The 24,779-nt window shown below is 37.6% G+C and overlaps 1 protein-coding gene across 2 annotated transcripts in view; it reads left to right on the top strand.

Moving 5' to 3' along the window:
- Positions 1–24,779, top strand: part of PARG (poly(ADP-ribose) glycohydrolase) — a 60,481-nt gene that overhangs the window by 21,809 nt on the left and 13,893 nt on the right. For both annotated transcript variants that reach the window (XM_063406005.1, XM_063406004.1), the window contains exons 8-13: positions 3,742–3,834; positions 5,953–6,110; positions 16,844–16,923; positions 19,325–19,385; positions 19,998–20,073; positions 22,271–22,418. In XM_063406005.1, the coding sequence (XP_063262075.1) occupies positions 3,742–3,834; positions 5,953–6,110; positions 16,844–16,923; positions 19,325–19,385; positions 19,998–20,073; positions 22,271–22,418 (616 nt within the window). The remainder of the gene's footprint in view (positions 1–3,741; positions 3,835–5,952; positions 6,111–16,843; positions 16,924–19,324; positions 19,386–19,997; positions 20,074–22,270; positions 22,419–24,779) is intronic.

Raw genomic sequence — 24,779 nt, 5'->3', positions numbered from 1 at the left:
GCCTTGAAAAAGTTGTACACAATTGAAAGCACATTAGTGAATTCATACAGACATTCCTGTACTAGCGGATTTACTTCCAAGTGAGGTGCTCATTTTAACAACTTCATTCTGACTAGTGCATTCCTGCTTTTTCAGTGAGAAGAGTTGCAACTGGGATATGCCTTTGTAGCCTGTTGACAAGGGTCATGACTAATTCTTTCTCACTTACCACCCACTCTGCAGACATCTAATAAAGTGTGACTTTTTGGTAGGCTGCTTAGACTTATTACTGCATGGGCAGCCTACCCCCACCTCCACGTTATTTTTCTGTAGAATCAGCGAGATGAAAGATCTCTGGAAATTGTCAGGTGGACATGGGAATTGATAAAATGTAGTCTGTGGGGAGGTGTGTGTGTGTGTTTGAGTGGATAGAATGAACACATCCCTCTTTCAGAGGCATCGAATATGTAGAATGTGTAATGTCACTCTAAATATGCTGGATTTTACATCAGTACAAGTCACTGCTTCCTGAAGAGAGTTGCCTTCTAAATAAACCTTCCCTCAGTTCTGTGACCAGGTGTTCTCTCTGCTGGTGCTGGGTTCTCCAGGTTGGCATTTGCATCGTGGGATGTCTGTCAGATGTAGCTGTGCTGTCAGCACTCCACGTCCTGGAATTCTTTTACTTTCCATGACTGAGTGTTCCTTTTTTGCTGCTTTCAAAGCCAGAAAAGACTGTCACAGGTAGCAGCAGGCTGTGTTGCACTCAGCAGAGCTGACAATGTGCAGTGACAGTGGTGGGTCTGCAAAGCTGCACCTGTGGTGCTGTGCTGGTGAGTGGTCAGAAGAGGCTGTGAGGGCCAGGCAGCCAGGGATTTGCAGGTGTTGTTTTTCATAGAAAACCTCAAATGAATGTTACCTGTACAGGAAGACACCTGCCTGTATGGGCAGACAGGGTAATGGATGTGGCTATTTGTTGGAGAACAATGCTGCATTAGGGGTTTCTTGACAAGGTCTGTGAACTCACAATGGTCATGTATTTGAAGTTGTGGGGTCCTCATGGCACCCAAAACCCTTTTAAAAATTCCCTTCATTCACATGTAAGAATAATCAGAAGTCAGTGAGAACACTCTTGGGCAGTAACACCTCTAAATTTTGACATTTTTCATTAGTGGAGATCTAGTAAAACTCATGCATAGAAATGCTATAGAAAGGAAAGCATACTCTGGTACATCATTGGGAAGATAAGAGGGAAAAGTGGGATTTCAGAGTAGAAGAAGTGACCTTTATAGTTAAGTATTCTGCATCAGAGCTGAGCTGTGCAATTGCTGGCCTGCCTCTGTTTTGGGAAGAAATTGTCTCACACTATTATGATGTTGTTTTCAAAGAAACATAAAGAAAAGGTTGAAATCTTGACAGCTGTGACAAAGTCCGGTGCCATAATGTGTCACCAGATAAGTGATACTGTATAGTCTGTGGCAGTCAGCAAAGCACAGCAGCCACTATTTATATGTCAGCTTTAAAAGAGAGGAAGTGTTACCCGAAGGGAAGAGAATATCACAATTTGACAGCCTGGTAGACATCTGAGGTTAAATGTCAGTTTTTGAATGGCTATGATGTACATATTCATTTTATGGGTTGAGATCTGAAATTCCGGACTTTAAATGCTCATTTGGTTACTTTATGGCACTTAAAAATATTGTGCCTAAGAACAGAGCAAAGTTTCCTGCTAGAGCAGATAATGTTAGAGGTTAGGTCATAGTTTTCAGGGTTTGACTTATGCTGTGTAAATATGTAGGTGCATATGCAGCCAGCAAGAGAAGAGAGAGATGCATCTTGCTCATTTCCCATCTTAAAAATAAATTTACTTTCAGAAGTAATTTGTTTATTACTTGGATCCATCCTCATATCAAATGATTTTCCTGTTTCCTGGGCTTGCTGTTCTTTTTAAGTTCTTGTTTCATTTTAAAACCTTATTTTGAACCCTCATTTTTATGCCTCCACAAGCAGCATATGTAATGTGTAGAAAGTAATTGTGTAGGTCTTGGCATTGTTATATTTTCCCCCTTTTCCCAAACAGAAGTTGTTTGTACTTTGAGCATTTGTTTGTGTTTTGGTTTTTAACTTCCTGAGTACTCTTATCTCCTTACTTGGAGAAGGAGACAACAGAGCCAAGATATTTCTATAGTTATTTTAATGATCTGGAAGAGCAGAAGTTGAGAGTCTTCAACCAGTATTTTCAGTGTCTATGAGGATCTTGAGTAGAGACTAAAGTTTTGTAAAGACTAATACCTTTGTGCTGATTCATCCATTCTGTCTGCAGCTGGTTCTGTGCAAAACTGGTAACAAACCAATTTTTTAGGTTTAACTGGAAAAAATAACATTGTGTAGTTTTAAAGCCACTATTTCAGAATTTTGAGGATTTTAATTCTAGTCTAGAAACCGGTAGAAAATAGTGGTCTCAATCAAGTACAGATTCTCTGGATGCAGGGGAAGGAGGGAGGCAGAAAACTGAGCTGTGACCTTTGTCTTTTGTTGCCTAGCTGTAGGGCAAATTGTGTGTTCTCTCTGCTTTTTGCCTTGAATGCAGCGTGCAAATCTAACAGCCACTCACATCTGATGCCTGTATCCACAAACAGCGGGAACAACTTCCACAGCATAGGAGTGTCCCTTCAGCCTGTCCATTCAGCAGACTGTGAGAGTTCTGAGGCTTCTGTGCTGCTTCACGTGTTGCAACTGTGCCACTTTATGTTGCATTTCTTTTTATAACCTCCTATCCTAACTTTTCTTAGAAGAGCATTACCCACCTTAAAGAAACTTCTGCATCTTTGAAAAATAGATGTGTGATGCATGAATAGGCGTGTGGGTGGGTTCATCTAAACCCTGGGTGTGGATGTTGGGCTCAGAACTGGCAGCTGCAACTGGGAGGGAGATCCTGGACTTGCTCTGAATATATTGGCTTGATAGGCTTTGGCAGCCGATCACATCAACAGTGGTCCAGACAGTGTCAGGGGGGCCTGAGAATAGGACAGTAGAGAGTTGATGTGACTTGTTCTTGGGTATAAAAGCTTTGAGAAGCCTTGTGAAACATTGGTGTGCCCATTTGTTTTCAGTGTTGTCAATTCTGGTCTCCCCTTCTCAAGAAGGTGTGTTAGAAGAGAGGGTGAGGCAGCTGAAGTAGTCGCAGTGTCAGGTGTCCTAGAGGAAAAGTCTGAAAAGACTGCAACTTCAGCATGTGGGGCCTGCATGTTACAATGGCTGTAATTCTTGAGGGAACATGGTAGGGATGGATGGAAGAAAATCCCCAGGACTGCATCAACTTGCACAGGATTTCCTGTTGCTGCTGCAGAGCCCCACTGATCTGAGCCAGGAGTGCATTTTATCTGTCCTCAATAGGATGATGTCACAGGTACTTGTCTTAGACTATGACCTGAGTATGAAATTTGAGATCATTCCAGTACTTGTGTGGTTAGGTAGTGATTTTTCAGAGTAAAATGACAACTTACTCAAGCTTCCTTTAAAAGGGGTTTGGTGACCGGTTTTCTCAACTGCAACTTTTGAGACTTATTTCTGTATCTCAGTCAGTGGATTATTGCAAGGTAAATTCAGTGAGGCACAACTGTGAAAATGTTACAGATTCGGCATGAAGCTAAGAGGACCTGCTTTTTTCTCATTTCTTTTGCATGGGTCCTGTTTTCACAAACTTTTAATTCAATCATTATTTCTGAGGTAAAAAGCTTTTTTTTCCTTCTTTCTTTTTAACAGGTTCTAGAAGATGCAGAGGCTCAACATCTGTTCCAGTCCATTCTTCCTGATATGGTCAAGCTGGCACTCTGTCTCCCTAGTATCTGCACCCAGGTAAGCAAACACAGCCAGCAAATGCTCTGTGGCAGAGCACTGCTCTGCAAACTGCAGCTGATGGCTAGGCTCAAAACATCAGGGTCGTGGTATGTTCTTAGGAAAAGCTGTAATTTTTGTGCAGAAGGCAGATGAGACGTAAGGAGAATGGACAATACATATCTGGAATTATGTAGTAGAATGTAAAAAAAAGTAAATAATACTGTCATAGTTTTAGCCTGAACTTCAATAGCATCTTCCTTCTATATGCTGAATTTACTTCTTACATTTCTTAAATGAAATGACCATGTAACAAATCATGTTGTAAAATCACATTGAGAAACTGGAACAACTGAATAATCTGATCCAATTTTTTTATTTCAATCTGATCTAATTTTTTATTTTAGAATTTTTTTTAATCGTAGAAGTGGTATTTTCATAAAGCTTTCCTTTACTCAGGAACATACTTTATTCTGTTTAGAGCATGTAATACTTGCACACATACAAGCCTTAACTAATTCTATATTAATGCTTATGTGTATTAGTTCTGTAAGGAGTAAAGCTGATAAAAGTGAGTGGGGCTGATCAAGTGAGGATGTGTGGTAGGTAACATGTTAATAGAGTGACAACAATTTGTGAACTCCTTTGTTACCATTTTCAAAATTGATTCTGTTGGGAATAAGCAGGTAAAATCTTTCCCTACATTTTTATGCTGCAAGGGTCCTGAAGTAGAGACATAATTTCAAGCTATGTATATTTCTTACTTTTTTTTTTTTTCTGATAATTCAATGACTGAAGTTGTTTGAAAGTGCTATGAAGTTTCTGAACACAAGTCAAGCACAAGACTTGCAAGGCAAGTTTACTGCTAGACACTGTAAATTGTGCAGATCTCTGTCAGACTAATTTTTTTGGTTAGGCATAAAGATAAATTTGTTCCAATATAACACTATGCAAGATATTCTATTTTTATAGGTTTGTAGAACTTATTAAAGTGAACTTCTCATACTGTTTTCCTCCTCTAGCTGTGTGATTTCAGACATCATAATATAGTTTGCTAATTAAATAGCCAGAAGACAGAACGAGATTCAATGAATGTGAATGTAGTAGTTATAAGAATGAAGGAAAACATGTTTGTTTTCTGGAGTAAACAACTGTGTATTCAACAGTGTAAATCAACAGCAGTTGATTCACAACTAGAAGGATGAAAATGTAGCTGTACTGGAGCTAGGCTAATGATGATGGTTGTATTTTGGAAGCAGGTGAAAACTGTGTTCTCTTTCTCATGTCAAGTGGGTTTATCATAGTAGTTACTGGACTCAGCAGTCAGAATGATGTACCCCTGCCACCATCCATATTATCACATCATTAAAAACATAAAATAACATGAATGTTGCGAGGCAAAGCTCAAAATCAGAAGGCTAATGCCTGATAAAATGAAAGATTCTTCAAGCTGGGGAGTTCTTTCTTCCCTGTGCCCCTTTATTTGTTTTTATATTACAGAAACCCTGAGCCAGAGTAAAATAAATCTTGAAGCTGAAGACCAGAGTAAAGCTGAGCTTTTTGATCATCCTGATTATAAAAGAATGAATAATTACACACTTTCTACAAATACCATCCATCAGTGTTATTTCTTCAAGTAGGATGGAAAAAAAATTTTGAAGCAAGTCATAGAATTATGATGTGGGGCATGACTTCCTTGGTTCTTTGTAAAGTTCAAAGCATGGCTGTTGTAGCTGAAAGCATTCCCTGAGGGTTCTTAACTATACAGCTATTGAAAGTGGATTTTTATTTCAGTTTTTAACATTGCCCAGGATTTGCAACATCCCATCTCTTTTTTCCCCTCTGCATCCCTGATGGTTGTTTGTTAAGTTGTGTTTTCCTGATCTTTTTATTATTGATTAAAAATCTGCAGTTTGCCAGGCAAGCCCTTTCTGAATTGTCTTGAATAAACCGTTCTTGACTTTAACGGTGCTGCTGATTAAAGGCTTTACCAATGGCTTAAATTACTCTTGCTCTAATATAACAAATGTAATTTTGTGCTTCTGTTTTTTCTTTCAAAAAGGGTAAGCTAATTATTCTTCTCCCTCCTTCCCTCCTTTCTCCCCTGCCCCTTCCTCCCCCTCATTTCTTTGTTGGTAGCCAATACCTCTGCTGAAACAAAAGATGAATCACTCCATCACAATGTCACAGGAGCAGATCGCCAGTTTTCTGGCCAATGCTTTCTTCTGTACTTTTCCACGTCGCAATGCCAAGATGAAGTCTGAGTATTCCAGTTATCCAGACATTAACTTCAACAGGTATGGCACTCAGCAGTAAATGAACCTGATAACCCTGCCATGGAAATAGTATTGTCCTTTAGGGGAGAAACTAATTTGTTTCATGTTTCTGTCACTAAATTCACTGGTTTGCTTTTTGTCTTTTTTTCCTATTACCTCTAAGGGACAAGCAAACTGTGCATCTATGTAAGAAAGGATGTGGTGCACAGAAGGATATGATTAATATTCTAAATTTGCTTTTGTGCATGAGCTTGCACAGACACACTCTTGCTCTGGCATAATTAGATTGACACAATTCCCTTTCTCCTCATAAGCCAATCATCTGCAAATGGAATATTTTAGTTGTGCTTCAAGTGTTCTGTGTGTTTTTAAATTAAAGGTTGGTGTTTCCCCAGCCACATTTCTGTTGTCTCCTGTGTCATCAGCGGTGATCTGCACATTGAGTCAGATCAATAGGACTTCATTCTTCAGCATCCATACCATTATTTTAGGACAGTGGTAGAGCTGCATGTTATAATCAACCTTTTCTTTTTGCTGCAAGTTAGCTGAAGAAGGCCACAATAAGAATTTACTTAAAGATACTCCAATGTCTAAGCAAACATATTCATTTTTTCTTAGTGCAAACTTACTAACAGATTTGATTAGAAATTTTTCTTCACATCTTTTTTATAATTAAAATATGCTTATTTCAATTTTAAATGAGGGAAGTAGATGGAGACATTTTCTGCTGCAAATTATTATGATTCACATGGACTTGTAGATTAGAGATACGAATTCATAGTTTTTTGGCACTTCCATACAAATGTAGATCAACCTTAAGTTTATTAGGCTGAAGCTTGAATAGATTATTGATCTAGAGTTTTTCTTATTCCTCACTGTTAATGGATGAAGTGTATGTGCTCTGACAGCTGAGATGAAATATAAACCAGTGTTGCTTGTGATCCAGCACACTTGGGTGTGTGTTATGAGAGCTGTGTGAGACTAGGACTTCCCAGAATAAACTGGCAGAAATGCTAATGTGCTAATGATGGTTTTAGGGACTGCTGCCTCTAAGGGCTATCACAGGTTTGTCCTTATTGTGTATTTCAGAACAGAGACCAGGGTCATGTCCTGGTGGTTATCCCAAGAGTGCAGTGGGTTAAGGAGAAGTGTGGTAGACATTATTATGCCACACAATTAAAGGTGTTTTTCCAGTGGTAGTTCCTAAGAACAAATAAATGAAAAGTATCATAGGTGCATCAAAAAATACTGATGTTCAGAGCATTGAAGGAAGAGAGTGAACGGTCTGGAAGGATTCTCTTTGACTGCACACTTCCAGGTGTATTTTGTGGTATTTTTAAAGGACTTTAAGCTACTGGTTGTTGTTGTAATTTAAACATTTTATAAATCAAGCAGTTAAATTTTGCAAGATGGATAATTTCTTACCAACTACAGAATAAAATGCTGTTAAATAACTGGAGTAGATTAATATGCTCCTCTATGAACATTGCAGAGCAATGTAAGGTGATAGCATTACAGTGCAGCACTTGTGGTTGACTCAGGGCATAATATTGCAAACTACATCTAAATAAAAAACCTTGGCAAATTATTAGGTAAATATTTTCCTGTTGTGGACTCAAAGAGTGACCAGTATAAAGTATTAAGCATTTAGAATTTTCTGCTCTGTTCCAATCAGTCCAACATTGTTTTCTGACTTGGCTGCCTGGTGCTATCATAGGGAGGTCCCACAGTGTTACATAGAAGGGGAGTAGAGCAGACAAACCTGCAGGCCTTCCTTTGCATTATGAATGAGGCAATGCTCAGCTTCAAGTCAGTAGGCTAGAAAGCCATTTTTATTTGTGCAAGAACAACAATATTGTTGCCAAGCTGCAGAAAAGAAGGGAAGGTAATGTCCTCTGGTTATTGAGGATTAAAAGTGGCTCTTCCTCAGTATTTGCCAATTTATGCATTATTAGATAAGTAGTTTCCTTTTCCATTCCGTTTTTTTACTTAACCATTTGTTGCACCAAATCCACACTCCTACACCCTCTGTATTTTGAATTTGATAATAAGCAGATTAATGAAGTAGAATACAAGGTGTGGCAGGCAGTGGATAAAATTTGAGAGAATGTGACATTGAGAGTGGGACCGGTAGGATAAAAACAAAAGGAAGAGTTGTGGAGAGAGTACTACAAGACTGCAGAATTTTCTGCTACTGTATGTAACCTGACTTAGTTAAAATCTAAAATGAGGGGACAGAAGGAGGATAGAGAGTATCTTACATCTTTTTTCTCTCTGTCAACCCTGTATTTTCCTGCCCTGCAAAGTTACTTCTTAGTAGCAAGGACAGAGTAAACTGTCATGTTTTCAGCTATTGTTTTAGACTTGTAAAGGTGACAGGATTTGGTTCACTGCAGTGTGTGTTTTCAGCATTTTAAAAGAAGCTTTTTGGGAAGCTGGATGTACTCAAAGGCAGTAGGCAATGACTAAAGTTAAAATATTTGTGACTTTTTTTCCTGCTCATAAACATGTTTTGATGTAAAGGCTTTGGAGGCTGCTGCTCTGCTCTGTCTGCTTAGGGATGGGCATAACAGATTGTTCACACACCGACCTTTTGTCCCCATAGTATTATGGTCTGTAGCTTTTTTCAGACTTAGTTCTTGCCTCAACATAATTGATTTGCTACATGACTGTGAATGAATGACTTTGTTCTTAAGGTATCAAAAATAATCTGCTCTTGTTCCTAAAAAAGCCAAATTACTGAGTGCATGGATGCTAACATCTGAGGGGTTTTTCTTTAGCCAAGGTGGTGTTCCTCGATGCCTTTATCCATGTCCTGTCTACATTCATACAAAAGCCTCCTGCTCCTGCCCTCAAATCTCTGAGACTAAGAAACTGAAATGTGCAATTTCTAAGTTAGAAACACAACTGTGTAAGTTTTTTTGTGTTTCTGGTTTTACACAGATGTCTTTTATCAGGTCACTTGATGCAGACTTAAATATTAGTACCTTTTTATATCCTACAAAATAGTTGGGGTTTTTACACGTAAATGCTGATATGTTCCTTCTTTCCTCCTGGTGTTCTCCCTGCTTTAGGTTTGTGTGCTGTTAACTACCATATTGCAAGTCCCACCCCTACTCCCCCAAAGGTACAAATCTGTTTGACAAAACAAGACAGTCACTGCAAGATAGTTGAAAATGTGAGACTCATAGAGACGTAAGTGCAGCTGATTGGGAGGAAGGCTGTTGATGTGTATGAACATACATCATCAATGCTTTACCTCTCCTCTCCTGCTGTTAGCCTTGCCAAATGAGAGGAGAATCAATGTGGCCATTCCTCTTTTGACACTTGGTTTAATGATGTGTTGTGACACTGACTGTCCATTTTGATTCCTTATCTTGCTACAGACTGAAAGTCACCTGCGTATAATTAAATACTCAGTAATTTAGTTGAATTCTTCCCTTTTTTGCTTGGCAGGGATGAGCCTATTGTGAGCCTTAAGTAATTAATAACATAATTCATTCCAAATATAGTTGATAAAAAGGAATTCATGGCTTAAGAGCTTTAATATTTATGAATTCGAGTAGGTAGAATGACATCCATTCAGTGGCTAAACATTAGATCATACTAAATAGCACAAAATATTGCTTCTGTTCAAAATATCAAGCTAAATTTAAAGTGTTCCATTTTTCTTTTTCAAAAACACTACTATAATATATATGATGACAATAGATTGGGCAGCTTTATTCCAAAATAACCCATCACAAAAGAAAGGAATAATTGAATTGGCCATTTTATTTTTCTATTGCAGTATTTTTCTTGGAAGTTGCATTGTGGTTGAATGAATGTAGAGTGTCAATGCAGTTCAGGCTCTCTGCATTCATGATGTTGGTTGCAGAGTTTAAAATAGTTGATTGTGGTGATGGTCGTAATTACGCTAGAGACGCTGTAGAATTTGGTAATTTAGGAATATGTCTAGTTTGGTTACATATGAAAGCAAGATGTGAGGAAAAATATCTGCAATATTGAGTCAGTGTTCTGGAAAGGTTTGTCAAGGACCTGTTCTGCTTCTGCTGTCTTTGACCTGCTACAGATCTGTTTAGCTGTTGTGTCAAATTAGAAGAACTCTTCCATTTTTCTTGTTCAAAAACTCCGTAGTTAAACTGGAGATGTGATGGCTCCCATTAAAGCCACTGGAGTTGAATTCAGAACTGAAGGCAGTAAGTCTAACAACATGAGCCTGGCAGATCTTCTGGCTCATGTGTTAGTGCATGCTCTGGTCTGAAACCACCAGTATTCCACTGGGACTGAATTTCTTCATCTTTATCAAACAAACCTTTAAAGTAATTTCAAGTGATTGGAAATGAGGAGAAAAACACACTAGTTAAGATATATTTCTTTTATGGACTATATAATATATGAAAGGAAATGGAAAACGGTATGGTACATTTATGCAGTAGAATTGGAATCTAATTTACCAGTAATGCAATTATCTCTCCATAAACAACATCAATTTCACAACAATAATGAATATTCTCTGGGGGATGAGTTATCTAATGACTTTGAGAGAACTTGGTTTGGACTGAGATGTATTGCTCTTCTGATAAGTGGTTCTGGATTTTCTGAGTTAATGGACACTGATGCTACAAAACTCATTTTGTTATACCTACTTTGAGCATGTGAAGTGATTAGCCTTGGATGGATTACTTTGAGTATAATTTTCTGTAAAAAAATTTATATCAATGTGTGTTTGGTAGATGTAGATACACTCTTTAAATAGACAATTTCAAAAGGATGCTATTGTTATGAATCTAGCATAATTACTTTGCTGAAGTGATTAAACCAGTCCTGAATCTGAGTGTCTTTTAGCTTAGTAAATATAGTAATGTAGTCCAGAACTTAGTTGTTGGTTGTTGTATGTTTTAGATCCCCAGGGATCTAAAACATTTTATCCCGCTATTCTCTGGTGTTGAGTAGTTGCAGTTAGCATCTTATCATTTCATCAAGGTCAGATATCAACCTGATGTACTCTGAGACTCACAAATCACTAAAACCTTTTGTTAAAACAGATTTATAATGCGCTGAGTTACTTGCCACAATAAACAGAACTACAAAATAAAAAGCACAGAGAAGAGAGATGTGAGTATACGGGAGTGTCTGAGGTGAAAGATAGGTTTTTGCATCTAGATTTCCCAACAAAATTACATTGCACCATTCTTTTGTTTACACACATCTTAAAAGTCATTATTTAATCTAGAGATGAAATTCTAATTCAACATGAGGTTGTTGAATAGTGCAGTGTTCTTAAATAACTTCTCAGATGATGACAGCTTGTACCTATGACACATCACAGTAAATAAGAAATTGCCCATGAGACTGAAATACTGAATGTTTTGATTTTCTCCTGCTTGATATGAAGGAAATTAGAAAACTCTAAAATGACGTCCTTTATAAGCCGAGGGAAGGAAGGAAGTTTTAATACAGAAAGGTAGAGTTCATGTTGAGTGGAAGAGGCACACACCAGGCACCAGAAAAGCAGAACCAACTTGTGTGAGGTTGTGCTCTTCTTCTCTATCAGGAAATGCAAGATGTGGACTGTGACATTTCCTTTTGTTTTGTCAGAGGGACAGTCAATTTGTTTGCCTTTCATCTCCTGGAAGGTATTTCTCATTTAGATTATTCTGCTTTTGATTTCCATTAAATCCAAATTTCATAAAGTAAAGTTGTAATATACTGAATAGTTTTCTTTCTAATTCTCACTTAAAATATTTTCAGTGACTGCAGGACTTTCTAGTAAGGGTTTATATTTTATATTGGATATAAGAATGTCCCATTTGAAATTTGCCAAGATTTCTTCATCTTGCATTATCTAATTGATGTTTAAGTATTTTTGTTTAAAGCTGTCCAGGGAAGTGGTCTCCAAACTTTTTTGATCACATGTACCTATCAGTAAAACATTTTTGAGCATGGACCTGCAATATATTCATATTTATTTACTTAGGAGTCACATACATATGCTACTTGACTAATATATTGCATTATAAAACGTGCAGAAAATTCAGAAAGGATGAGATAAAGATGAAATAACCAATACTTCAAATTTTTTTTTTAATTTAATGAGTGGACAAAAATATATTCTTCCTGCAGCCTAGTGGATTGTCTTGCCCCTGGGGTACTTTGGAAAGTAGAGTGGGTCTGGGGTATTGCTGTTCACAAAATATAGTGTAGTTTGTTTCCCTTGGGAAGGGAAGCATAAATTATAGCAATGAAACACTTGCTGCAGCTCCATTCTTCATGAAAAGTCCTTGACTGGTCTTATCTCCTACCTTTTTCACTGGAGTGAAGCTTTAGAGATTTAAAGCTCCATTTTAAAAGGCAGATACCTGTTTCTGTATGGGGGGAGCCCACCGAATAAATATTCAACAAAACAGCGTTCTCAGAAAACACTTAAGGCAAGGGATATGGGTAATGAATACAATTCCAGTTATTCCTATATGGTAAACAGGTTTGCTTTCATATATTTAGAGAATGAATTTCTTTTCTGTCCCATGCAGTTGTGTGATAAGCACACACAATTATAGACACATTCCGAATCTTACATGGCGAGGTCCTCTCTCTTTGGGCACATTAATGCACACAGCCTGGCTTACCCTCGATACACTAATGTCTATAGGCAGTCCTTAATGTGCATGTGACTAAGGTTGCCTTGAGCACAAGTGAATAAAAAATGTCAAATCATGCTGAGAGAGAATCCGTTTGAAACTGTTTTGATAAGATGTGCTTAGTACTGAAGTCAAAGCTCAAAGGAAAACTTCATTAGAAATATGATACTGGTTTTGAAAAAGAGAGTTTTTGTATTTCTCATTTGTTCCTGGAACTCCACGTTTTTATTCCAAGAAGTTGGGAATTGCAGGAGAGAGATGGAAGAGATACTGCTTGTGTGCTCCCTGGAGCAACTAATGGAGTCCTAAATGATGAGGTTATTGGACCATTCAACACTATATTAGTCTTTCCTTTAGGGTGCTGTGTATCAGCCTGAAATTTCAATGGTTCCCACTGAGCTAAGGATGCTCAGCCTCTTAAAATAGCCTTCAATTGTATGGAGGGCAATACAAGTTTGACAGTAACATGCTTAAGCATATTATTTCCACCCCTACATGTATATATACATCAGGTAAGCATAGGATTGAAATGCAGCAAGATAGAAAAAGCAAGATATTTGGTTTATTCTATTTTCCAGTTTTTGTCATCCAGTACCTTAGACTAACACTGTTTAGTGATTAGCTGTGTTCTTGAGGTAGAAGGAAATGTCTATCCAGTATTTTAATTTCTGCCTTAACTTTCCCTCCTTCCCCCTGCTCAGTTCCTTTACTGGGTGAAATTCATCTGTCCATATGACTTCCATGTAAATCCTTCTTTGACTTTTATTTGTAGGAGAAGATCAGGTTTTAGTAAAATGTTGTGTACTTGTTCAGATGTTCCGTTGTCTTTAGTGAGATCACACTAAAATATGAGAAACATCACAAGTTTCCTCAAGTCCAGCAGTAAGGACAAAGGTACTTTCCATTTCTGTGGGGAACAGTACACGTGTTAATTGTAGGGATCACAGGTACAAAATTGTGTATCCACACTTCCACAAGGAGTACCCATGGAATGCTGTGGATTTATGAATGGCAATTACTCTTTGAAGTATGATCCGTACTGCAAATTTCTGTGTATTGTTACAGTGTGTACACCTTTCTGGGTCCTACAATAGCTTCCAACTTCAATGTAAAGACATGATTATTCTCTTTGAAAAGAAACATTCAAAGGAAGCCCAGTATGGGTATGGAAATATCGTTATGAAATTATTGAACTGGGAGATTAAATCACATGACTCTAATGGCTCCTGCTGGAACCTGTTCTTAGAGTAACATCAGGGGAGCAATTTAACCCCTTGGAAATTCAATTTTCCAAGGTAAAGAATGTATTTTAATATTACCTTAATCAGAAACAAGGTATTTGGGAACTGTTTACTTAAGCTGGTTCAAATTCTCCCCAGTAAACTCCATGCAAGCCAAGGTTGCTTTTTTGAAGCTCTTAATGTTCTTAAATAGTTTTTCTCTTGTGTCATTTTCAACTCACCCTTTGAAGTTCCTTGCAAGTTTGAAGCCCACTTGCCTCAGCACTGGAAAGAATTGAGAATAGGTTCTTTGGAGCTTTTGACTCCAGCTTTAGAAGGTGGAAATGTTGGTTGCAAATTTGACAATTTTGAGTTGACAGTAGAGACTGCAAAAACCAGAACATTGATTGCACTTTTTAAATGCTTCTTTTTCCACCCCAAAAGTTTTAGGAAAATGCTCATGCAAAGATGTGTGCATGTTTTTGTAATAATTGTTGAACTGTTGCCTTGTAAATTTACTGTATGTTTACTGTATATTTCCCAATATAATGTCTTACTATTTTTAGTATTTTATGTCTCATGTATTGGATTTCTCTTCAGAGCAATTAAATGTCTGTATATTTGCTAGGAAAGATTTTTCATTTAGTCACAATGACTTTAACAATCTGCAATGTCATAAACATAAAGTTCACACATCTACTTTCTTACATTTTAAGATCTCTGGCCTCAAATACTTCAATGTATTTTTGTGGAGGTATTCTGTTTGATTAACACAGCTACTGCCCTGGCTTGGCTGGAGAGCCAGAGATGCATTTGGTGATGAGTCCTGGAGGCTTTCTCAGCTCCTGTAGCTGATAAATTGAAGTGACTGCGTGGCAGTGGGAACGTCCTGTACAAAGCTTACATATGCAGTTGCCAGTAAGATTTCAATTACTTCACCTGAAAGTGGACTTGCAGTGCATTTGATTTACAGTGCACTTCATTTGGATGAGTTCTTTTATTGAAATTAATGGGTTTTGGCCCTAGGTGGTTGTCAGGAAATTATGTGGTTTCCACTTAGAGTTTTGGGTGGATTTTTAGTAGGATCTGTGTCTCAGCACTTGAAGAATAGTGTTATTTAATATCTTAGTGATCCCTTCATGTGGCTTTATTCTTTAAAATATTTGCTTCAAAAATGAAACTTTCATAATTTTGTCTAATTGATTATTTCAGAAATAAGTTTCAAAGTTAAAAGGTTTGTAACTTTGCCATGTGATGTCCTTGTTTAAGATAATGGGGTAGGACCAGGCCATTTTTGAGTCATGTAAATATCACTTGCTTTTCCTGTTGCATTCACAAATATGACTGATTTTAGCTTGATCTGACTTACTTCAGGCATAGCTCTGCACCTTTCCTGCCCAGCCTGCCCTATACTGAATCACATATCTATACATAATATACACATATTATACAGATGGTATTATACTGAATCACATATTGCCTCTGTGACATGAAGAACTCTCTCCTGAGAGTTTGCAAAGGTAAGCAAGATATCACTTTGATGTGAAGAGGCAGAAAAATTAGTAAAGACATGATCAAGCTGACAGATAAATTACCCAGTTTAAAGGTTTCATACGAAATGAGACTTCCAGATAAAGGGCTGGGGTAATTTAGGCAACACCTGCACACATTAACTCCTTTTATAAACCCTTTCTTACCTGTGCATGCTCTAGGCCTTGATAGCACTTGCATATAGGCTCATTTTAGAATAGACTGTAGAATTCTGGAGTTTACCTTCCTAAAGTCCTGATTCACTGTTCAAAGAATAACATGCTAATAAAATTAACCTCTGTGACTTAATATAGATTTTGGATGCAATTGACCTCCTCAGCCTGTGTACATCATAAGGATTTTTAAATGCTGAAAAAAATCCAATTCACTTCCTTGCTGAATCTAGTTCAATTCAGTCTCAGCATTCTGGTTTTAAAGGCAGATTGTCATTCCACTACACAGAAACAAATGAATAATGTTGTGTCATTGCTTTACTAAGACTGTTTATTGAGGGGGAATCTTATATCCTCAAGGCTTTCAGTGGATCAGGCATCTTTTAGTAAACTTCCTATTCAAAGGGTATTATTTCTGAAGTCTCTGCTGTTCTTCCTTCCAGATAAATTCCATTATGTGTTGCCAATAACAATGCCTTGTCACTCTGCTGGAAGTGAAATTAAGTAATGCGTGTTCTAGTTGCTGGAAGATAGATGATGCAGTGAAAGTATTTCAGCTAACCTTAAAAGAACACATTCACTTAATAGCTAAAAATAGGCTCCTTCCTTTTGATGCTTAGGTTTTTTACAAATGAGTGTTAGAATGGCTGTGACAGCCCAGTGGATGGAGCCATTTCTGTTGGGGGAAGGTTCTTTTCTTTAGAAATGCTGCTGGTGCAGTGCAGCTCTTGAAAGCAGCAAGGTTGCATTAATTCTTCTGAGCAACTCGCTCAGCTGAAAGGAGGGTGACATTTGGATCTTGGAGTACTCAAAATACGTGTTTTCACCCCTTGGTCACTTAATGGTCTGTTAAATGTTTCAATTTGTTGCAAATAAAACTAGTAGCTTTCAAAAAGGTTCATATTGAAATTACATTTCTTGGTATTAGAAAATTTGTGCAAGTGAGAGAAGCATTCACTTGGTGTCTTCATCAGAAGTATAGCAAGTCAATAAACTCATTAGTCCTAAATTCTTGAATTACAGAGGGGCTGTGTAGAGGGTTCTTTGTACAGTACAGTACTTAAATGCAAGGCTAATTAAATGTGTGCATAATAGTTACAAAAAATCAAATTGCAATTAGTAAGTAGCACTAATGGCTCTGTACTGCATCCCCGAAATCTAATTGTTTGCTTTTATTTCCTGCATTTCAGGTTGTTTGAAGGGAGGTCACCAAGAAAGCCTGAGAAACTTAAGACCCTTTTCTGCTATTTTAGAAGAGTCACAGAAAAAAGTATATCCTTTATTCTTTTTTGAGCTACAAAGCAGATAGATGAAAAATTTAACCCCATTCAATTTAGAAATGGCTACACAGCCATGATGGAAGAACAAAAGACAGCTTGCAAAGTACACTGATATTCATACTAATGGCACTTCTTACCATATCTATGATGCATGCAAACAAATTATTGCCCAAAATTATTCTATTTTTTCAGATAAATATATATAAATACATAGGTGTGGATATATGAGGTGTGTGTAAAATACAAAAATATAATTTTAACTCACTGTATATATATATATATTAAAAGTGTGTGTATAATTGTGTACGTGTGTAGATATAAATACATGTGTATATATAATGCTAATAATATATGCAACCACTTGCCTCACCACATCAAAGTAAAGGGAACTTGGCACCATTACAGCCATTAAAATAAAAGGCTTAAAGATTTTGGGTCAAGCTTCACTTTTCCTGCAGAATGCATATTTAGTCTTTTGACTATATTGTTTGTAGTTCTGAGGCATTTTCCCTTACTTGTGTTGGTATTTCAGGTTTTTCCCTTCTATGCTTCCAAAGCAAAGCTGTTTTTAAGTTTGCCCAGTTCAAATAAAACAAATGATAGCAAGACATATCTCCTGCTCTTGGAGAATTTAGTGCATAGTCAGATCTTCTGTTATTACCACAGATTTGAATATTTGCATAAGCTTTCAGAAACAGCTTTATTTTTGTGATAACTACCATAGCTTATATATTGCATTTTTGTGGGGAAAGAGATTTTACCGTAGTAGCATACATCAGATCTGCAGCAATACACATACAAAAGTCTTTTTTTAAAGAAATTTTCTTTGCATGGCAGCATTTTACTATCAACTTCATACTTTCTCAGAAGGGTTTGTTTTAAAAGAAAGATTTAAACTGTTAAATATAAAAGCCCCTTACTTGGTTCAGACCATCTTCATCATTTTAATTCATCACAAAATAAATGCATCTGTATCCTATTTCATCTAATATCTATTGATATTTAGTTCAATATCAATAGAACTAAATCTCTGAGATAAAATGTAACTTGTGATCTATGTGTGAGACTGAGAAGAGATACAGTGTACCAGCTTTTTTTAATACTTGAGTAATAATGTTTTTGTGCAAGCCAAACCCTAAGCTGTCCCTGAGCCCCTGGGCATGTGAAATCTGATGGGAACATGCTTTATGAAATGACCATATCAGGCTTCCTAACATTATAACTTTAAATAATATTTAATGAGCTTCTTGAATGCTCTTTTCTTGAATTAAGAATTCCTATTTTACCTTTAAAATAGCCCCTTTTTTCTTTTTTTTTTTGTCCTAGGGATTAGTAAGGCTAAAGTAACTTAGTTCTATAAATTACTGTAATAATTTTGTAACTCTTTTTGTTGTAAATAATAATTGAATTCTCTGTAAAAGAACACAGTGGAAAACTGAAGACTTTGTGCTCGAAAGGTGAATGCTTGATTTGCAGACTACCACAACTGATACCAGAATTCCCTTTGAAAGAGCACTCAATATGCTTGAAAGCTGTGCACTTTTTTCCAGAGAAAGTAACCTTTTTTAACCTAAACTTTAAAGCAAAGCTTAGGACCATTTAAGGCTTTCTTAGAAGGATGCACTTGTGCTTTACATACTGCCCTTAATGTTTTCACAAATCACAGTAGACTTACTATAGCAGAGAAATAATCTTAATTGAAGTTTTTATTAAGATGATATCACCTAATAAAAGGCTGATATTTCCTTTCTGTTGTAAAACTGAACTTTTTTGAGTGAAATAAGGAGAAAAGATGATACTGCATCCTTCCTGCAATGGGCAAAAGCTCCTCTTTTTGACTCGAGGGTAGGAGTCTTTTCTCATTTAGAATACTGAATTTCACTTGCATCCTGGCAGGGTTAAAAACAGCTTGATTTGGAATCTGCTAACACTGCGTGCTTATTGACATTGTTTGATTTTCTTGGAGATATGAGCTGCTGCTTCCTCCCTCCATAGGTGGAATACTCCCTGGATTGTCTGTTGACACTGAGCAGTTGTTGATTTTGAAGGTTCACAATCTCTTTTTCTCTAAAGCAGCACATTTTACTTCAACTACTGAGTCTTTCTAGTAGTGTTTAGTGTTGCTAAAGTGAAAATCACTTAAGAAATAATTTTTCTTAGATCAGGAAAAACTAAAATACTCAAACTGCAAAGTGAGAAAAGAAGTAATATTTTGGTTTTCATGTTACTTATCTTCAATTAGAGCATGGGCTGTCAGGGGAGAAATCAGAGTCACTCTTGAGCATCTACCAAGAATGATGTTTGTAGTGCTCAAAGCTTGCTAGTTAAGATAATCTAAGGGCTAAGCTCCCACGTTTAATACATTTTCCTTTGGGGTTGGTTTGCCTGTAGAACCTACGGGATTGGTGACGTTTACAAGGCAGTGTCTCCAGGAGTTTCCAGACTGGGAGAGGTAAGTCAAACATCTGTTAATGTAAGGAATTCCTGAAGTCCACTATAACTGAATGTCCTTCATTTGGAATTGATTCAGGTCTAGAAGTACTACAGAAAACAATCTTGGCTATGCAGAAAGAAATACAGAGGGCAGTGGGTGAATTGCCACAAGTAGTTTGTGTCCTGAGTTTTCCCATATGTTTGTCTGTAAAGCAAACAAGCAAAACAGTAGCATATCTTTGGAGCTGTTGCTTGAGTGGGGGGAAATAAGAGAGGGATGGCTTGATTTAAGAAATGACAGGAAATATAATGAGATATGGTTAATGACCAGCATGAGCACAAGTATTGCAGCTGCATTGCTGGGGAACAAGAAAACTTAGAACTTCAGATTTGGGATTTTGTAGTAAAAGGTGGAGAAATTGAACAAATGGCCATGTTAAACTTTTCCACATCGTTTCTGCAAGGCAAACATGTTTTCTTTAATCTGTCAGGGTTATTGGTTTTTTTTAACCACCTTACGTTTAAGGTGTGTTAGCAGTTTGGGTTTGGGTGAATTTTGGTTTAAAATGAATAGTTTTTTATGGGGGTTCTGAAATGATCCTTTCTGTACAATATTTTTCCTCAATGGTAGATCTCAGAAAAAGCTATCTAGATTGCATGTCACCCATGAAGGCACCATCGAAAGCAATGGGCAAGGGATGCTGCAGGTGAGTGCATATAACAGTTCATGTGGCTTTCATGCTTTTGTCATACTTTCATGGTCTGCCAGCTTAGCAAAGTTACTTGTTTATCCTCAATTGACTTAAATGGCAAGATGTTATGCAGTGTAATAAAACTCATCAAAATTAATTCCATGGGCAGTCTTAGTACTCTCAATGTTCCCCAGCTCATCTAGGTAGCACATGTACCTGTTACAGGAAGGGCTGACAGAAAATCACAAGTCCTGGACAGCTTCAGGTCTTCTGGTTCAAGCCAGGATCAAAGATTGACAAGACAAAAGATTCAGGCTGCAATCTTGATGACTTGTCAAGGGTTTCAGTTTATTTTAAAAACATTATTCTCGTGCCCCAGACAGTGACCAGGTCAGTGCTCCAGGAGACTTTCTTGCTGCTGCCAGCACCGCTGTTTCAGTCTGGGAGGCAGTCAGCAAAAGAAATTCATGAGGAGAATGTTGTGTCCATATCTTTAGGAAGAAACATGTTTGAGTTTTCAAATAGTTGTTTGCTTTCTGTTGTTTTGTTTTGTTCTGTTTTGTTTTTTAATGGTCTGCCTTCTAGAATTCTTTTAATGAAAAAGGAGTACAAATTAGAACTTTTTTAGCCAGGGACAAGTACTGCATTGGAAGAGGAGGAAGGAGATGAGGAGAATTTTTTTCTGCAGTGTGTTTTACTCACACTTTAAAATGTCTTATAACTTTATGAAATTTTAGCACTCAAATGTGTGCTGAAATTATGAAGAACTCAGCAATTGCTCGATAATGACCATTTTTCTAGTGTTGCATGCTGCATAAGGCAGTACTGCCTAGGATGTGGTATTTTTTCCCTTGGCTATTTTACGTCTTACCAAACAAAATATCTCTGCTCAGATGAAGAGCAGGGAGCAGGATGACCAAGACAGGACAGTGCAGGAGTCCACAGTGACCCCAGTCTCAGTGGCAGGGGTGGTGACAGTCACAGTTCTGCTGACTGGCTGGTGGCATCAGACAAAGGCAGGGTGGTGAGTCAGGGCCCCAAGGACAGTGAGAGGTGTCTGGGGAGCACGGGGGCATCAGCAGAGCACAGGGCTGGGCCGGGCCACCCCTGATGTGTCTCACGTGAGGTCCAGGACAGGGCGGGTGTTGGAGTGGGACAAGGCTGGGGCCCCAGGGGAGGCTGCTCAGCACAGTTACAGTGCTTTGGGACCCTGGCACACTGCACTGTGGTTTGCATATAACTTTTTTTATCATAGTCAAGTTTAGCAAACCTTTAAAAACTGCAATGTGTTGGTATTTCCAGGATAGACTAAAGGAGCACACGCTGGTGCAGTGGCTGGCTCTTGGTGTGCTTTGCACTCTGCCTCCTGGGTCAGTTTGTAATCTCACAGGGGTTCATGTTACCCCAGCAATATGTCCCCCTCCTGTACCTGTGCTCTCATCAGCTACCTGAGAAAAACCAGTGAGAGGCTAATAGCATTTGAAAGATGAAGTAACTTTTAGAAATTATAAATTTATATGGGCAGTTAATTTGACTGAATAGTAATTACTTTATTGAATGAACAAACTCCTTTTAAAACCGTTGTCTGTATGAAAATGTAATTTGCAAAATGTGTACTATTGCAGAAAAAAATAGTCCAGAGCTTCTCTATTTCAAGCAGAAACCTTTAGAGTCAAAATTATTTGCCTTGTTCAAGTGCATTTCAAGGGCAATTCATTTGAGATTGTTAATACATTTCAAGAAGAATTCGCTAGAGGGGTTTTTGGGTGTGGAACTGTTACAGGGACAGTGCTAATCTGCCCAGCAGTGGAGACAGTTGGAGCAGAATGCTTTCCAAAGGACAAACTAATGAGTTTCCAGTGTCCCTAAAAAGAGTGCTGTTTTCATCTTTCACATTTATGAAATGTGTTTTATTCTGAAATACGTGCCTCTTCAAGGGAAACCCACACAACTTGGATTTCAAGTGTTTGAGATGCAAAATTTCCTTTGCTGTGTAATGTCTCATTTGTCATAGGTTTTCTGAGAAGCTGAATGGAAAAAAAGAGAGGCATGATCATGTTAATCAGTCTCTCTGCTTGTAGTTTTAAGTGATAGCAGCAGATTTCAACAGACTAATGGAAATTTGTGCAGGATTTTATTTACTTTGGTAATGAAGGGATTTTTTTTTTTTTCCCTTATTCTATCATAATCCTCCTGAATGTATTTTTGGTAGGTTGATTTTGCAAACCGTTTTGTTGGAGGTGGTGTGACTGGGGCAGGACTAGTACAAGAAGAAATTCGGTTTTTAATCAATCCAGAACTGATTGTATCAAGGCTCATCACTGAAGTCTTGGATCACAATGAATGTCTTATCATCACAGGTTAGTCTTTGCAGATTTGTTTTATATATACAAAATACATTTCAAGTTGAAGTTCAGTATGTTTAAATGCTCTAAGGATTGGAAAAATAAAAGTTGATACTCATTTGACAAAGAGCCTCGTATTTCATCCCACCTAATACCACAAGGGACACTGTTCCATAGATGTTTTGTGAAAGGAGAAAAAAGAAGTGACAGCAAGCAGAGGAACTTATTTTATCCTCTGTAAATGTGTTTGAGGACTTGTGTCTAGCTAAAGAATGCTGTTGGGCAATATAGGTAACAGCCACAATTCCCAGCTATTAGCTGATCTTGCTTCTCTTATGTTAAAGGATGTGGGGATTTGTTCCTCTCCTGAATTTGTAACATTTGATGTGATCAGTGGGATTGAACACTCTTAACAAGAGGGAGCTGCCTTCTGATTACCTGAAAGGGGAGAAAGGGGAAGAGTAGAAAATCTGCATCCATTAGAAAAGGGTAGAAAGCTAGGAACTGTCTCTGAAGGAGTTTGGTCTTCTAAATTCCACAAATGAGTTTGTGTTACTTTGTAAGTTAGTTATGGGTTCCTAATTACATCAAGAACAACCTGCTTCTTCGGTGTGTTGCTGCATGGTTGTGTGTGGAGACATCCTGTCTGTCCAGAGCTTAGCTGAAAGGGTTTTTTCTTCTGCTTCCCACTCAGTCATAGAGCTTGGATTATTTCATTATCCATTGGATTAAAACAGTTAACATGAAAAACCAAATGTCACTGCTAAGAACTGCAGCAGCCCAGGTCATGCTGCATTCTCAGTTCTATACATGAATGAGCATTTTTTATGACTGAAGAAATAAAATGATGCTGTAATACTACTTTATTTACACTAAAGAGCAACTATCAAGAAAAAATACATGATCAGAGAGATTCTCTGGGTAAATATTATAATAGAGTATGTTTATATTTTTCAGTCTGCTTTAGCAAAAATGTTTGGTTTACTTACCTGAGCTGTCTCAAAAGTCAAGAGTTTCTGTAGGTATTAGAACATTCCTTGGAAAAATCCATCAATAGCACTTCTTTCTCTCACATGCATACACAGTAGAAATTTGAGCTTAAATCTTGCAAGTCATATTCTGTCCTGACTTATCGATTGTAGTGGGCAGAGCATCTTCTGTTTTCAGTCTTAGGCTTGGTAATCCTTTTAAGACAGTGTTTTATTTTATTTTTCCACTCTGCCAGAATTGATGCCTTTTCTGTGAAAAGTTTTTTGATAAATTGGCTTTTGTGGATACATTTAAAAAAATGAGTCAGAAAAAAAGTTCTTGGCCATCAGAGGCTTCTGTTCTGTATTTTGGATATGATACTATATTAACATATTTTAAGCACTGTCCTCTGGGAGAGACTTTTTGGGAAGGGTAAAAACAGAGCACAGCTATCAGTCTGGAGAATAACTGATATGGAGGAAATACTAAATAAAATTAGTGTGTTGAAAGACCTTTTTCCATTCCCCTGCAAACAAAAACAGTGATTTGGCATGGACAAGTAAAGGTGAGAGTGTTTTTTCATTGCAACATTTTATCTTTCTTGATATTTTATCTTCCAGTGTTTTGCAATTAGTATTTGGGATATGGAGTTCTTCTCTAATGGAAATATCCATTCCATCATTTTTATTTAATCCCTGGAGCTTTTCCACCCTGGTTCTTAGCCAAGTCTCCTCTGTGTCACGATCCTCTTGATAAATTACATTCTTTGTGATGCATCTTGACTCAGCGGCCTAATGGGTATAACTGTATAGCTTAAATTTGCAGAGGAGCCCAAGAAATTGGGAGAGAAATTAAATTAGTTGTGATTTCACAGTATCTGCTTAAGATCACTGCTGTAATGGCTATGAAACTGGTCATGCAAAGAGCTGAGTTCTTAAACACAGACATCTACCTACAGAAATGCCAGCAGCAGCACCAGAGATTCCCACAGCTGCATTTCTGGTAGAGCTGTGAATAAGTGTGAGTGGTTTTCATTCAGATTTTCTTTCTTTTTCCCCCCTGTTTAAACTCACACATCCTCAGGCAGTGTTAAGAGCAGATGAAGCTGTGTTCCTTGTTTGCTTTAAATCTACAGATCTATCAATGGCCAGTCAGGACTGCATCTGAGCAGGGCAGTTTAGGAGACTTCTGACCACATTAGCCAGGCAGCAAATGAGATGGGATGAGGTAATTGGTTTGGCTGAAAATTTACTCAGAGAGGAAAATTGGTTTTCAGCTGGATTTAGCAGGCTAATTGTGCCAGTGTTTGGAGAGCCTAAGACAAATGATGGTACAAGATAAGGATGGGAAGAACTGGTTGAAAGGGAAAGGACCTTCCTCTCACTTACAGCACTAAATGTGTGCTTT

The sequence above is a fragment of the Prinia subflava genome, chromosome 9, assembly GCF_021018805.1.
Source record: "Prinia subflava isolate CZ2003 ecotype Zambia chromosome 9, Cam_Psub_1.2, whole genome shotgun sequence".
Taxonomy (NCBI): domain Eukaryota; kingdom Metazoa; phylum Chordata; class Aves; order Passeriformes; family Cisticolidae; genus Prinia; species Prinia subflava.
This window is presented reverse-complemented; position numbering and strand designations above follow the sequence as displayed.